At 37.1% G+C, this 17,069-nt stretch overlaps 1 protein-coding gene across 1 annotated transcript in view; it reads right to left on the bottom strand.

Moving 5' to 3' along the window:
- Positions 1–766: 766 nt before the first annotated feature.
- The window catches only part of ST18 (ST18 C2H2C-type zinc finger transcription factor), a 283,008-nt gene continuing 266,705 nt past the window's right edge, over positions 767–17,069 (bottom strand). Inside the window, 3 exon segments of the mRNA XM_053713138.1 lie at positions 767–907; positions 9,175–9,318; positions 11,780–11,883. Of these exon segments, the coding sequence (XP_053569113.1) occupies positions 767–907; positions 9,175–9,318; positions 11,780–11,883 (389 nt within the window).

Genomic DNA, 17,069 nt, shown 5'->3' on the forward strand with positions numbered 1-17,069 from the left:
ATGAGGATATCCAAACATTACAGCTCATAGAACAAATACATTGCATACGTGTTCTATTGAAAGAGTTAAATAAAACAATTACAATGTTGCTAGTTATTATTGCTAGCATAGTAAAATCAAATCATATATATCTATTTATATGTCCCATATATAGGTGTTGGTTATCTGTTCATTTCTTGATTTTCCCTGATCTCATGTCACAGCAGTAAAGCGTAAAATCATAAGAAAGGGATACACTACTACCAAAAATATAACAAACAATAACCATTTGCATCACTGAAGATTTGTTTCTTTTCATTCTCACAAGATTATTATTTTTTTCATTTACAGAATTATCTTTCATTAAATCTATTTAAAATCCACTCAGAAAATAAATTATAAAAGATATTTGTAAAAATATGGTAAGCCTAACAAAAAAAAATTGTTAAAAGGTATGAACAAAATCTCTTTCGATCGGAAATAAATTACAATTTATAAAAAATAGTTGCACACACCTTTTTATACATTCACTTTACAAAAGAAAGAGTGCAATAGAGAAACATGAGCTGAAATTACTACATTGATATACACTAATTAAGTGCATTGCTGTTACTTCAAACAGTCCTTATGTTTTTTATGACAGCTGGGAAAGAAATTAGTGCAATGTTACAGTTGGTAATGCAGCACATCAATTCACAATATCCATTTTATTGGTACATGAACTCCTGTGGGTTCCAAATGGAATTTTCTCTTTAGTCATTTGTGTCATCCAGCAGAAATTTGCATACTACACGTGGATACCTTTCACTGCTTGCTTGATATTTTCCAACAGAGCTTTGCATTCTGGGGAGTAATCTGGTCCCATATTGCTGTACATTTCTGTTAGAGTATTCACATATGTCTCAAAATTATGTTCGCTGATTGGTTCCTAAGTGGAAAGTAGAAGATATTTTAGATCAATTAGAGATGGCAAATGTAAATTAAGAGAAAGCATATGGTAGATAAGGCATCAACACATTTAATTCACTGTAGAATACTTAAGATGTAAAGAGTTCACAATGGAACTGCAAGACCTTGCAGTGGGGTGAAGTAAAGCATATTATAGATGAATTACTAGGTAAAAAAATGGTATAATAAACATGTTGAACACACAATAGCAAGGTTATTCTTCATTATACTAAACATGTGGGAGCTCCTCAGAGAGTGCACAAAAGCTTTACCCACAAATTAAGGTTGAGTAATAGCAGCAATGAAGTGTGCTTATAATATGGAAATGCTTAAAAAATAATCCACATGCTATGTTGGTGGATCCACAACACATAACAATATCAAATTAAGGTGTTTTCCTTGAGCTCATGATTTTGTGTATTACAGTGCATTTAGGAATATGATTTATTTAATATACCCTTTTAGTTCATGTGCTAAATAAAAAGTGTTCAGAATTGTGGGAAAATATTGTTCTCCCAATTCTTTTCATTATACCCTTCTGTAGGCCTAGTAATCTCTCTTATAATTTCTGATTTTCCATGGTTTACTCCAAATACAACATACTGCCTAACACACACACACACACTGACACACACACTCCCACACACACACACACACATACTCCCACACTGCCAAAACCACCATTTTTTTTATTTTTATTTTACTTGGTTTAACCACAGCAACCATCTTTGTGTCATGGTGCACAACACATAATGGTTATGCAGATGTTTATGGAAACCTCAATATCTCAGCTCAGGATGGTCCTAGCTTTAATTTTTCTATGGGGTCATTTTCAGGTTGATTATCTCTGGTGAGGGACCAGATAGACACCTGAATTTACAGATATAAGTCCTCTATGGTAGCATTCTACCATAAAAAATTTGAATTTGAGATTCTCCACTGGTTACAGAGCTTGGGCTACTAGAAATCTGGAGAAAAATCTACATTATTCATGCATTTTGATAAATGTCAAGAGGTAATATAAGAATAATAATAAAAACGAACTGTATTTACACTAATTATGTTTGATTAGAAGCTGTGAGAATTCCTCACACAGTCACTTGGAAATGTTGTGGGAGCGTCCAGTGGCAGGCAGGCGCCAGTTTTCTGATAACATTTTTCATGGGAACACATGCTTTGCCAATAGTAAATATCTTGAATCATGTTCTTGGTCCAAGTTTTACAAAAACATCAGTTTTCCTAGCAAATATCCTAAATCAAGTCTAACCACCAATGGTCATCATAGAGACAAGCGACGCAGTCATTAATTCATAGGATCAGGGGGACACATTTTATCACTGCATGTTCTTTACATTTTTGCAATGCAAATGTAAAGAAGCATCTGATAGTACTCTCTCATACTGCCTCAAAATTGTGAAATGTTCTTGTAACTTGAATTCTCTAACATTTATCAAACCTGTCCTTGAGTTTCAGTTCATGAAATTCAGTTACGTCCCTGCTTGTGACATAGATGTATGTAACCCCCCTTAACCTTCTCATTGCAAAAGAGATTACGTACCTTCAGGGGTAAGGATTTGACCCTCTTTCGTTTTCTTTGCAAACCGTTTTTTCATGTTTCCTGCTTAGTTGTTCCTCCAACCCAGTCACATGCATTTTTGCCATGGGATGTTGCAAAGACGATCCATTTGGCTTTTATACCAAAGTTCTTCTCATGGTTAAACAGATTGGTGAAATTCTTCTTATTTTTTAAATTGGCTTGCAGATCCATCAGGAAAATAGATAATCTTTCCTGTCACGCAAAGGATCCTATGTCCCTTCACTAGTGTACTGCTTAATTTCACCATTCATTCTGAGACATTGAATTCCTTGCTTAATTTGTTCTGGGACAATGAGCTTGGTAATAGACTGAGAATTTTAACTTTGTATTTTTTGTTTACTACGGCACACTTTTCTTTAATATGTCATATTTTCTGTTTACAGAGTTTTGGTACTGTTATACTGTGATAAAATTGTATCATTAAACAGTTAACAGATTTATTTTCAAAGTTTCAGAAATCCTTCCTACTTTAGCTCTCAAAACACTTGGGCTAGAGAGCTAAATTTGCGCCTGTCAGGTTAACACGGCTGAAGTTATCACATAAAGGGTTAGGGCTGAATTGCACCAAACACCACATAAATACATTAAAATAAAGTGTTACAATCATATATACACTATCTAATAAAAAAATAATCATATTCATATAAAAAAATAATTATAAGGGTTAAAAGGTAAATGATACATAACAAGGTATTTGAATGGAAAGGGCTATAATGGATATACAGGGAGTGCAGAATTATTAGGCAAATGAGTATTTTGACCACATCATCCTCTTTATGCATGTTGTCTTACTCCAACCTGTATAGGCTCGAAAGCCTACTACCAATTATGCATATTAGGTGATGTACATCTCTGTAATGAGAAGAGGTGTGGTCTAATGACATCAACACCCTATATCAGGTGTGCATAATTATTAGGCAACTTCCTTTCCTTTGGCAAAATGGGTCAAAAGAAGGACTTGACAGGCTCAGAAAAGTCAAAAATAGTGAGATATCTTGCAGAGGGATGCAGCACTCTTAAAATTGCAAAGCTTCTGAAGCGTGATCATCGAACAATCAAGCGTTTCATTCAAAATAGTCAACAGGGTCGCAAGAAGTGTGTGGAAAAATCAAGGCGCAAAATAACTGCCCATGAACTGAGAAAAGTCAAGCGTGCAGCTGCCAAGATGCCACTTGCCACCAGTTTGGCCATATTTCAGAGCTGCAACATCACTGGAGTGCCCAAAAGCACAAGGTGTGCAATACTCAGAGACATGGCCAAGGTAAGAAAGGCTGAAAGACGACCACCACTGAACAAGACACACAAGCTGAAACATCAAGACTGGGCCAAGAAATATCTCAAGACTGATTTTTCTAAGGTTTTATGGACTGATGAAATGAGAGTGAGTCTTGATGGGCCAGCTGGATGGGCCCGTGGCTGGATTGGTAAAGGGCAGAGAGCTCCATTCCGACTCAGACGCCAGCAAGGTGGAGGTGGAGTACTGGTTTGGGCTGGTATCATCAAAGATGAGCTTGTGGGGCCTTTTTGGGTTGAGGATGGAGTCAAGCTCAACTCCCAGTCCTACTGCCAGTTTCTGGAAGACACCTTCTTCAAACAGTGGTACAGGAAGAAGTCTGCATCCTTCAAGAAAAACATGATTTTCATGCAGGACAATGCTCCATCACACGCGTCCAAGTACTCCACAGCGTGGCTGGCAAGAAAGGGTATAAAAGAAGAAAATCTAATGACATCGCCTCCTTGTTCACCTGATCTGAACCCTATTGAGAACCTGTGGTCCATCATCAAATGTGAGATTTACAAGGAGGGAAAACAGTACACCTCTCTGAACAGTGTCTGGGAGGCTGTGGTTGCTGCTGCACGCAATGTTGATGGTGAACAGATCAAAACACTGACAGAATCCATAGATGGCAGGCTTTTGAGTGTCCTTGCAAAGAAAGGTGGCTATATTGGTCACTGATTTGTTTTTGTTTTGTTTTTGAATGTCAGAAATGTATATTTGTGAATGTTGAGATGTTATATTGGTTTCACTGGTAAAAATAAATAATTGAAATGGGTATATATTTGTTTTTTGTTAAGTTGCCTAATAATTATGCACAGTAATAGTCACCTGCACACACAGATATCCCCCTAAAATAGCTATAACTAAAAACAAACTAAAAACTACTTCCAAAACTATTCAGCTTTGATATTAATGAGTTTTTTTGGTTCATTGAGAGCATGGTTGTTGTTCAATAATAAAATGAATCCTCAAAAATACAACTTGCCTAATAATTCTGCACTCCCTGTATACATATATTATAGTTTGGAGCCCTTTCTACTCATATACCTGAAAAAAAATTAATACATTTTAATATCTTATATACACCTAGATTACGAGTTATGCGCGCTATAGGGAAATAAACGAACGCAACAAAAGTTGCATTATTTAACCCTCTATAGCGCTGCCATTACAAGCTTTCAAACAGCCGGCTTGTGCATGCGATATGCTGGTTTTAAGCTCCATACCGCACACAATTCAATCGCTGTTTTGACGTGCTTGTGCACGCTTTCCCCATAGATATCAATGGGGAGAGCGGGTCAGAAAAAAGTCTAACACCTGCGATTGTGGAATGAAAAGCTCCGTAACGCAGCCCCATTGATGCCTATGGGGAAATTTTTTTTACGTTTAAACCTAACACCCTAACATAAACCCCAAGTCTAAACACCCCTAATCTGCCACCACCTACATAAAGTTATTAACACCTAATCTTCTGCTCCCTGACATCGCCACCACTAAATAAAGGTATTAACCCCTAAACCTCTGGCCTCCCACATCACTACCACTAAATAAACATATTAACCCCTAAACCGCTAGTCTCCCACATCGCTCAACCTAAATAAAACTATATTAACCCCTAAAACTAAACCGGCTGACCATATTTCCTTGAGACAAAAATGGGACATTGAGATGTCAAAAACGGGACAGGGTTAATATTCTTTATTCATAGGAAAAAAAGTAAGATTTTAACAAAAGTTAACTTTTATGACATGAATATAAACTATTGAGCCAACAATTATCCTTCAGTGACAGAAGAACTCATACAAAAATTTTTAGGTAGACGTAGAGCTATAACATCTAAGTACCAATCCACAGTGTTTTCACAATGTTCTCATGATCTAAATTGGGAATGTGACGTGTGTATATTTTTTAATCACATGCCCTTAACTCAATATTTCCAAAATTTAAATTATCCTCTATGTTGTCAAGGCAAATTCCCCCATATTAACTGATTTTAAAGGGTAAAAGTGTAGCCTCTGAACAGGCGTTTGGTTTGAAGATCTGGATTAGTAGTTGTAGATTTTTTTTAGCCGAGTTGCCCAAAATCGTTGTTACATGGTGGAAGAACTGAGAAAAATGTGCAAATAGTTACTTGATAATGATAACCGTTATTTATAACATCTGTACAGCCAGCACTGCAGCCTAATAATAATATAATAATAATAATAAGCATAATTAATGACAATTAAATTGATTGACAGGCACAGACACTGGTCTTACCTTGGCCGTGCACAAAAACCTAGACAGTTGATCTACTTGATCACTATGTTTGTATGTTCACACTGTGACACAAGAAGATGGCAAGAATTATCTCTCTGGTGATGGTCAGCCGCTAATTCGGATGATGATGGCAGAGGCAGATGATCATCACATCAGATGATGACAAATCTAGTCCGACTCCTGTCCTTACTAGGCACTAGCTAGTAGTCCTAACTTCCCTCTCGTGACCAGTCTCTCTCCTTAGCTCAGTCTGACAGCTCACGACTGACTACTGACCTGCTGTCACTTGCTTTCCTAATTTTGAGTGCGGGCAGCATAGAAGCGTTGCTGTGGATCATGTGGACACAGCCACCCAACCCTGCAGTTAAAAAAAAACTGCCCTCCCCGCCCTGGGAAGTTTAAAAGTTTTTAATAAGTGATGTGTGTGCTAAAAAATTAACTTGCGCTGGCCGCACGGTCTGATAACCCTCAAAACGGGACAAAATGAATATTTTTAAAGAAACGACGGGACGGGGGAAGAAACATAAAATAACGGTACTGTCCCTTTCAAAACGGGACGTATGGTCAGCCTATAACCCTAACCCTAACCCAACACCCCCTAACTTTAACATAATTGAAATAGAGCTAAACTAAAGTTACAATTATTAACTAAATAATACCTATTTAAAACTAAATACATACTTACCTGTGAAATAAAATCCAAGCTAGCTATAATATTTCTAATAGTTATATTGTAGCTAGATTAGGTTTTATTTTTATTTAACAGGTAAGTTTGTATTTATTTTAACTAGGTAGACTAGTTAGTAAATAGTTATTAATTATTTACTAACTACCTAGATAAAATAAATACAAACTTACCTGTGAAATAAAACCTAAGCTGCCTTACACTAAAACCTTACATTACAATAAATAAAAAACACTAAAATTACAAAAAATAAAAAACTTACCATTACAAAAAAATAACAAACAAAATCATCCAAAACAATAAAAATGATTAATATTCTATACCCTTAAAAAACAAAAAAAAAAACAAAAAAAACCTAATCTTTAATAAACTCCCAAGGGCCCTTAAAAGGGCCTTTTAGGGGCCTTTAAAAGGGCCTTTTGTAGGGCATTGCCCTAAAGTTTTGCTACAAAACAAAACAAACACCCCTAACAGTGTGCAAACCCCCACCCCCCCAAACACACAAAATACAAATAAAGAAAAGCCTAATCTACCCATTGCCCTGAAAAGAGCATTTGTATGGGCATTGCCCTTAAAAGGGCATTTAGCTCTTTTGCTACCCAAGCCCTAATCTAAATATAAAAACCCACCCCAAAATGAAAAAAAATACATTACACAAAATAACAAGTAAATTATCAAAAATAATACAAAATTATTCCTATTCTAATACCCGTTTTAAAAAAAAAAACACCCCAAAATAAAAAACCTAATCTAGAATAAACTACCACTAGCCCTTAAAAGGGCCTTTTGTAGGGCATTGCCCTAAGTTAAACAGCTCTTTTCCCTGAATTTTTTTTTACAAAGACCCATTAACATTACAAACCCCCACCCCCCACAAACCCACAAAATAAAAAAAAAACTATCTAAAGACCCTAATCTACCCATTGCCCTGAAAAGGGCAGTTGTATGGACATTGCCCTTAAAAGGGCATTTAGCACTTTTGGTGCCCAAACCCTAATTTAAAAAAAAAAACACCCAAAAAACCCTTACAAAAACCTAATACTAACCCCTGACGATCCACTTACAGTTTTTGAAGTCCCGCTTGAACGATTTTCATCCAGGCGGCGAGAAGTCTTCATCCAGACGGCCTCTTCTATCTTCATCCAGGTGGTGAAGTCCTCATCCAGGCGGCGAGAAGTCTTCATCCGGGCGGCCTCTTATATCTTAATCCAGGTGGCATTTTCTATCTTGATCCCGGCGGCGCGGAGCGGGTCCATCCTGAAGACACCCGGCGCGGAGCATCCTCTTCATACTGTCGCCACCGTACACTGAGTCTTCAATGCAAGGTACACGATTCAAAGATGGCGTCCCTTGCATTCCTATTGGCTGAAAATTTTGACTCAGCCAATAGGAATTAGAGCTGCTTAAATCCTATTGGCTGTTCAAATCAACCAATAGGATTTAAGCAGCTCTCACTCACTCGTGGGTGAGTCAAGTTGATAGATTTGCTGAGTTTGCAGGGTTGTGTGCTCCCTGTGTGATTTAACGTTCCCGAAGCTAAAGCAGAAGAGATGTGGATGGAGGTTGGTGGGATTACGCTTAGCACAACTCCAGGTAAGCAGTCGAGAAACAGCCAGGACAGAGATTTGAAGTGAGGCCCATAGAAGTCTACAAGGTAAGGAATTAAATGGGGCCATGCTATCCTAACTCCTGATGTTAGCACACCGGAATCTTTTGCTCGAGTGCTACCTTTTTACTTTGAAATTGTAATAAGAGTGCAATAGATTTAAATGAGTGATGATAGCACACAACAGCGCTAATATTGTAGCGCTCCATATAGGTCTTTAGTAAACACACATGGCACTGGTGAATGTGATATGAATAAGCCCAAATATGTCACTATTCACTAATCATAAATGGGGTGAAAATGCAGGAAGATCCTGTAATAAAAACATTGCCTAAAGATTTCAGAGATGCAGATCCAGCCATTTGTATGTGTATATGGGTGTGAAGGTATCACAAAGTTTTTTTAAATATAATGAAAAAATTAAAAGACACATTAAAGGGACATGAAACCCAAACATTTTCTTTCACGTTTCAGATAGAGCATACAATTTTAAACAACTTTCCAATTTACTTTTATTATCAATTTTGCTTCATTATCTTTGTATCCTCTATTGAATGAGCAGCATTTCACTACTGTGAGCTAGCTGAACACATAAGCCAATGACAACAAGTATAAATGTGCAACCACCGATCAGCAACTAGCTCCCAGCTGCTACCTTTGTATGCTTTCAACAAAGGATACCAAAAGAACAAAGCAAATTTGATAATAGAAGTACATTTGAAAGTTGTTTTTAAAAAAGTATCCTCTATCTGAATCATGGAAGAAAAAATCTGGGTTTCATATCCATTTAATGAGCGATATATAAAAACACAAAACCTTACCATCTGTGGAAGCTGGATATCAGCAAGACTTGAGATTAGGGCTTGGCTTAGGCCTGCCAATTCCTTTATAAGGCTTTCATTATTCTGTTCTATAAGTTTGTTCTCCTCCTCTATTGTTTTCAGATTTGTTTCCATTGATGTGATCTAGAATTGAAAAATTGCCATTGGTTAAAAAGGCAATTTATAAAAGAATATTGTCTATGTAAGTTGTAGTATAGGTGCTTCACAACTGGAAAAAAGAGTCCTGTAATTCATCCTTTGCTCATAGATCAATTACTTAATAATGAATAATATCTAATAGAAAGGATGCTCATAGATGTCATGAGAGAGAATTTATAATAAAACCATTTATGAATTTATAGGTATTTAAGTACAATGAAAATATAGTAATAACACAAATAATAAAAAAGTGTCTTTCAGTGATACTAAAATTGACATGTTTTAAAAATAGTTTGTCAAATACAGCAAACAAAAAAAAGTAAACTATTTTTTAATATTTTCCAAAAGCCATCTAAGGGATTTGTCACAGATGTCTCCATTGGAATACACGGAGTATTTTGTAATCAAGAAGCCACTTAAAGGATTTATTAATGATGCCTTTCATGGACAGTGCTGGATATGCATCTCTGGAATAACTAGAAGCATGCTCTTGATGTTCCCACTCCATATTCATGCCACTTGTTCCCCAAGACATTATCACCGGTATGTGTGCACGACTAACCCATTTCTGCATTTGAGGAGGATACATAGAGTTTGATCCAGTGCAATGGCTTACAAAGTTTATAGCAGTCAGAATGTTACACAGTGGAGACTGGATGAAAAACTAGGCATACAGAACTCTTTCTGTTTGATACCTATAGTGGTAATTTATTAACTAGTTCAGATGACAACAAATAACAATCTTAAGTTTAAGTCTTTAGAGATAAAACAAAAAATAAACAAATCACATGTTAATAGGGAAAGCATTGTGGCCTAGATCAACTCCAGTCCTAAGGGATCACCAATGGGCCAGATTTTCATGATATCTGAACTAGAGCACATGGAAATAATCAGCTGATAGGTGAGAGCAGTTTATTAGCCATGGTTACTGATCAGCTAATCATTTCACCTGCGTTCAGATAACATGAAAATGTGGCCTGTTGATGTGCCCTGAGGACAGGTGTTGAAAACAACTTGCCTAAGTCACAAGTTAAGAGCAAGAATGCCAGCTGTATGGAGTGCTAATATTATTGGTACCTATTTCAATTTTGCTCTGCTATTTTAAGTGATGGCTAATATTTGTCGCACAAGTGGTGGTATGGTGTGCACGATTACAGTACTCATGTCAGATAGCACAGATGCTTAACTTCCCTCAGGTAATAGATTTTAATGAGTGCCCGTACTAATATTATTCATGTTGGATAATGAGAACATGCAAAATCAAGCAGAAAAAAATATTTTCAGGTAGCAGATTTCTTTATTTCTATAGCATTTTAAGATTTAGTTAAATGTACAGTAACAAGTGCTAAAAGTTAACACCAAGTTTTCAAAAGTATTAAATACCCACAAAACTTATCTGCGAAATTGCGCTATCCATTAAAAGCATAGAGAGCACTATATATGTATCCGGTGCATTAAAATACTTTGGTTAAATATTTTAACAAGCAACTTGTAATTTCCAATCAAACTCTATTAATTTGCAGGACTGAGTGCAAGGAGCTGTGCTTTATCAAGCAAGGAGCTGTGCTTTATCAATTGCATACCACTTGTAATTTAGGTCTGTTTCTGTTGGAACAGGACATTTTTTATTTTATATATATTATATATATATATATATATATATATATATATATATATATATATATATATATATATATATATATATATATAGTATATATAAAACAATATGAAAATATATATTTAAAGTATTACATATAATAACCTCACTATAAATTATTTTATGATTGTAATATTTGATTCTGAATCACAAATTAAAAAAATTGGGTTTCATATCACATTAACCTCTTGAATGTAACTGAATTGTAAATGATCAATAGCTGAAATAGTTAAAGTATATTAAAGAGCTGTTTGGTTGGAGGAAATTGCAGAATGTCCACTTACCTGACCACAGCCATGCTATATCAGAGGGATTATGGTCAGTATAGCCATTGCTGGTTTATACACCATAAATTTATTAAATGGCTGTCATATTGTGTGAGTGTTTGTGTATATATATATATATATATATATATATATATATATATATATATACAGTATATTGCAATCACACTAGATGTTCTGTGTTCATAATAATTCCATTTGCACTCTATGTTTTCCTAACTCCATTGCTTTCCCCTTGAACCCCTTAGAATGTAAGCCTATGAGCCCAGCGGTTTGCAGATCACCTTCATAAGAGCCGACTACAACAGTGCAACTCTCAGCAGGGCCCTCTACCCACTTGATCCATATAAATGTTATTCTGTATACCAACAATGTTTATAGTGCTGCGGAATCTGTTACCGCTCTACAAATACCTGTTAATAATAATAATAATAATAATTATAATAATCTGTTATCATCCTAAATTTGCAGATTTTTTTTATGAATACTCAAGAATGTTTCTAACCTGTGTTTGTAGCTTCATCATATCAGCTTCTATCTTCAGATTTGATTCATTCAGTTCTTTGATCTCTTCATCTAGATTTCTAATATCGTCTTCATTTTCCCCACCTGATATATCAAGATATATGTAAATATTAACAACATTTTTAAAATCAAACCTGTTATGAAAAGGTTAAACATACTAGCATTAAGGACTAGAATGTGTGTTTCAGTGCACTAGATAAATAAGGTAGTGAGCACAAAAAAAGACAGATATGATGATCAAAGTGTACTGGAAACCCATTACTGGAAATATAATTGATTGAGCAGACTCAAGTCACACAAGTGACATCACAGTTGGAATTTCTGAAGGACAATATACGAAGTTAAGGCAACATTGTATCTGAGGATTTGACAAAGAGATAAATAAGAATATATCCAAAAGAAATATTGTAAACTATTGTAAATGATGTTGCATTGGCTAGCAGACAGGAACGTCTGTTAGGCCAAATAAGATCAAAGCAGGTCTATCAATTAGCTTTCTTACCACATATAGGGCTAGATTACAAGTGGAGCGCAACATTATAGCAAATTTATTGCGGTAGCAATTAGCGCTTTTAAAATAAACCAGGGATAAGATCTCTTGTTAATATTATAAATGTGCCCCAGATGCCCCCAGAATACAGTGTAGTATATTTTATTAAAAAATAAAAATTGTAGCATTTTTATTTTTTAATAAAATAACTGCACTAGGCAGAATTTTGGGGGTAAAGTTGGCAGGAGTGGGGTGCCTTTACATTGCGGTCTATGGGGAACTGTGTGTTCCCAGTAAATATATGTAAATATATGTATATGCTTATATACATATATATGTATGTGTTAATATGTGTATATACACATATTAACACATAAATATATACTGTATATAATCATATAACTATATATTTATATTTGCTGCAATTGCTGCGCTACTTCCCCCCTTTGCTGAGCTTAGGTTCTGTGCCATCTCTGACAGTGTCAGAACAAGGCTACCATTGGAGCCTATGGAAGCACTCTCTCGTGAGCGCAATGCTTCCCAACAATGCAAATGCAAGTTCGCAAATGTTCGCAAATGCAATAGTATTAAAACGTATCTACCAATTTGTATTGAGTACGGTAGACCAAATATATCACTTATGCTACCACTTAACATACAATACCACTTATATTGTATGTTATACATTATTATTTTTTTGCAAAATATATGATCTCTAGGGGCCTGATAATCTTAGTCTTACCAGATCAAACATGTTTTTCACTGAAACTTGCAGGCACTGCCCTGGTGAAATTATCATAAAAAAGGGGCAGTCCTTACAAGCGGCAAGATGTCTCCTATTGAAGGTAATGGAGCTCACTAGAAAGGGAAAGTTTGCTGTGTAGGGCAAAGTTAGCAGTGAACAGGGGGCGCACTTTAAAAAGTAAATCCTGCACCCAATATAAATCACATTATGCTGCTTTCTGAGTATAGCATTTTATAATCATCTATATTTTTGTAAGACTGCGTTCTTCTATCAGAGTTATAAGTATTTTGATAAAAGCTTGCAACCATTTAGTTTGCAAGAAAAACTAATATCTTTAGTGCAAAAATGTTTACTGAATTATGCTGGGAATTACGGGGGAGCTGTAGCGTGAACGCCTGGGCCCAAGGACCAAATGTAGAGTGATTGGATGGGCTTCCCCAAGAGAGGGGATCATAGCCGATGGTTTACACCGGCTTTGTGCCTGACATTTGGACACCCGTTGATCTGCGCATAGGACAGGAGCAGTAAGTGACACGTTCATATGAATATATGGAAACGAAACATAATATCGTACTTTCCTCTTCTTTTGTGGGCTTCTTGTGTGGGCTGCTTTGAACTGTGAGCTTTAAGCTTATTTGAAAATGTAATGTTTCACTGGCCATGGTGTATACACACCAGTTTCTAATATACAGCACTCATTCTCAATAATACTTTAACTATTTACTTTAATAGATGGATACCTGATTTCCCGTAGAGATAAAGAGATCTGCAGGAAACACAAAAAAATGGAAAACATGACCGTAACATCAATAACTGATGTTTAGCAATTGTGCTCTTAGGGCCAGATTAGGAGTGGCGTACTATCGTTAGCGCAATCTCGAGATTGTATTGCTTTTTACCTTTAAATCCATATTACAAGTATGCACTGTTTAAAAAAACGCAGATTTCTCTTGTTAAGTGTATCCAGTCCACGGATCATCCATTACTTGTGGGATATATTCCCTTCCCAACAGGAAGTTGCAAGAGGATCACCCACAGCAAAGCTGCTATATAGCTCCTCCCCTCACATGTCATATCTAGTCATTCTCTTGCAACGCTCAACATAGATGGAGGTCGTGAGAGGACTGTGGTGTTTTATACTTAGTTTATTTCTTCAATCAAAAGTTTGTTATTTTTAAATGGCACCGGAGTGTGCTGTTTTTTCTCAGGCAGTATTTGGAAGAAGAATCTGCCTGCGTTTTTCTATGATCTTAGCAGAAGTAACTAAGATCCACTGGCTGTTCTCGCACATTCTGAGGAGTGAGGTAACTTCAGACTGGGAATGGCGTGCAGGTTTTCCTGCAACTAAGGTATGTGCAGTAAAGTATTTTTCTAAGGAATGGAATTGACTAAGAAAATGCTGCTGATACCGAAGTAATGTAAGTAAAGCCTTAAATGCAGTGAAAGCGACTGGATCAGGCTTATTAATAGAGATATATACTCTTTAAAAAATGTGTTTTAAAATGTTTGCTGGCATGTTTAATAATTTTTTAACGTACATTTGGTGATAAAACTTATTGGGGCATAATTTTTCCACATGGCTGGCTTAATTTCTGCATAGAAACAGTTAACTGAGGCTTCCCGCTGTTGTAATATGAGTGGGAGGGGCCTATTTTAGCGCTTTTTTGCGCAGTAAATAATTCAGACTCAGACTTCCTGCTTCTTCCTGCATGATGCAGGACTTCTCTGAGGGCTCAAAAGGCTTCAAAAGTCATATTGAGGGAGGTAATCAGTCGCAGCAGAGCTGTGACAGTGTGTTTGACTGTTTTAAAAAACGTTTTTCTCTATTGTTTATCCGGTTTGGGTATTAAGGGGTTAATCATCCATTTGCAAGTGGGTGCAATGCTCTGCTAACTTAATACATTTACTGTGAACATTTGGTTGGTATAACTGCTTTGGTTCATTGTTATTTCAACTTGAGACAGGTTTTGTGCTTCTTAAAGGCGCAGTAGCGTTTTTTATATTGCTTGTAAACTTATTGTGAAGTGTTTTTTTCAAGCTTGCCAGTCTTATTGCTAGTCTGTTTAAACATGTCTGACATAGATGAATCTACTTGTTCATTATGTTTGAAAGCCAGTGTGGAGCCCCATAGGAATATGTGTACTAAATGTATTGATTTCACTTTAAATAATAAAGGTCAGTCTTTATCTATAAAAGAATTATCACCAGACGATGAGGGGGAAGTTATGCCGACTAACTCTCCTCACGTGTCAGTACCTTCGCCTCCCGCTCAGGGGGCGCATGCTATTATGGCGCCAAGTACATCAGAGACGCCCATAGCAATTACTTTACAGGACATGGCTACAATCATGAATAATACCCTGTCAGAAGTATTATCTAGATTGCCAGAATTGAGAGGCAAGCGCGATAGCTCTGGGATTAGGAGAGATACAGAGCGCGCTGGTGCTGTAAGAGCCATGTCTGATACTGCGTCACAGTTTGCAGAACATGAGGACGGAGAGCTTCATTCTGTGGGTGACGGATATGATCCGGGGAAACCTGATTCAGAGATCTCTAATTTTAAATTTAAGCTTGAGAACCTCCGTGTATTGCTTGGGGAGGTTTTAGCTGCTCTGAACGACTGTAACACAGTTGCAATTCCAGAGAAATTGTGTAGGCTGGATAGATACTATGCGGTACCGGTGTGTACTTATGTTTTCCCTATACCTAAAAGGCTTACAGAAATTATTAGCAAGGAGTGGGATAGACCCGGTGTGCCCTTTTCCCCACCTCCTATATTTAGAAAAATGTTTCCAATAGACGCCACTACATGGGACTTATGGAAGACGGTCCATAAGGTGGAGGGAGCAGTTTCTACTTTAGCAAAGCGTACCACTATCCCGGTTGAGGATAGTTGTGCTTTTTCGGATCCAATGGATAAAAAATTAGAAGGTTACCTTAAGAAAATGTTTGTTCAACAAGGTTTTATCCTGCAGCCCCTTGCATGCATTGCACCTGTCACTGCTGCTGCGGCATTCTGGTTTGAGTCTCTGGAAGAGGCCATTCACACAGCTCCATTGGATGAAATTATGGACAAGCTTAAATCACTTAAGCTAGCTAACTCATTTATTTCTGATGCCGTTGTACATTTGACTAAACTAACGGCTAAGAATTCCGGATTCGCCATCCAGGCCCAGAAAGCGTTATGGCTTAAATCCTGGTCAGCTGACGTGACTTCTAAATCTAAATTACTTAATATTCCTTTCAAGGGGCAGACCTTATTCGGGCCCGGCTTGAAAGAAATTATTGCTGACATTACTGGAGGTAAGGGTCATACCCTTCCTCAGGACAGGGCCAAATCAAAGGCCAAACAGTCTAATTTTTGTGCCTTTCGAAATTTCAAGGCAGGTGCAGCATCAACTTCCTCCGCTCCAAAACAGGAAGGAACTGTTGCTCATTCCAGACAGGCCTGGAAACCTAACCAGTCCTGGAACAAGGGCAAGCAGGCCAGAAAACCTGCTACTGCCCCCAAGACAGCATGAAGGAACGGCCCCGTATCCGGAAACGGATCTAGTGGGGGGCAGACTTTCTCTCTTCGCCCAGGCGTGGGCAAGAGATGTCCAGGATCCCTGGGCGTTGGAGATCATATCTCAGGGATATCTTCTGGACTTCAAGGCTTCGCCTCCTCAAGGGAGATTCCATCTTTCAAGGTTATCAGAAAACCAGATAAAGAAAGAGGCATTCCTACGCTGTGTACAAGACCTCCTAGTAATGGGGGTGATCCACCCAGTTCCGCGGACGGAACAAGGGCAGGGATTTTATTCAAATCTGTTTGTGGTTCCCAAGAAAGAGGGAACCTTCAGACCAATCTTGGATCTAAAGATCTTAAACAAATTCCTAAGAGTTCCATCATTCAAAATGGAAACTATTCGGACCATCCTTCCCATGATCCAAGAGGGTCAGTACATGACCACAGTGGACTTAAAGGATGCCTACCTTCACATACCGATTCACAAAGATCATCATCGGTTCCTAAGATTTGCCTTTCTAGACAGG

Source organism: Bombina bombina, chromosome 5, assembly GCF_027579735.1.
Source record: "Bombina bombina isolate aBomBom1 chromosome 5, aBomBom1.pri, whole genome shotgun sequence".
NCBI lineage: Eukaryota > Metazoa > Chordata > Amphibia > Anura > Bombinatoridae > Bombina > Bombina bombina.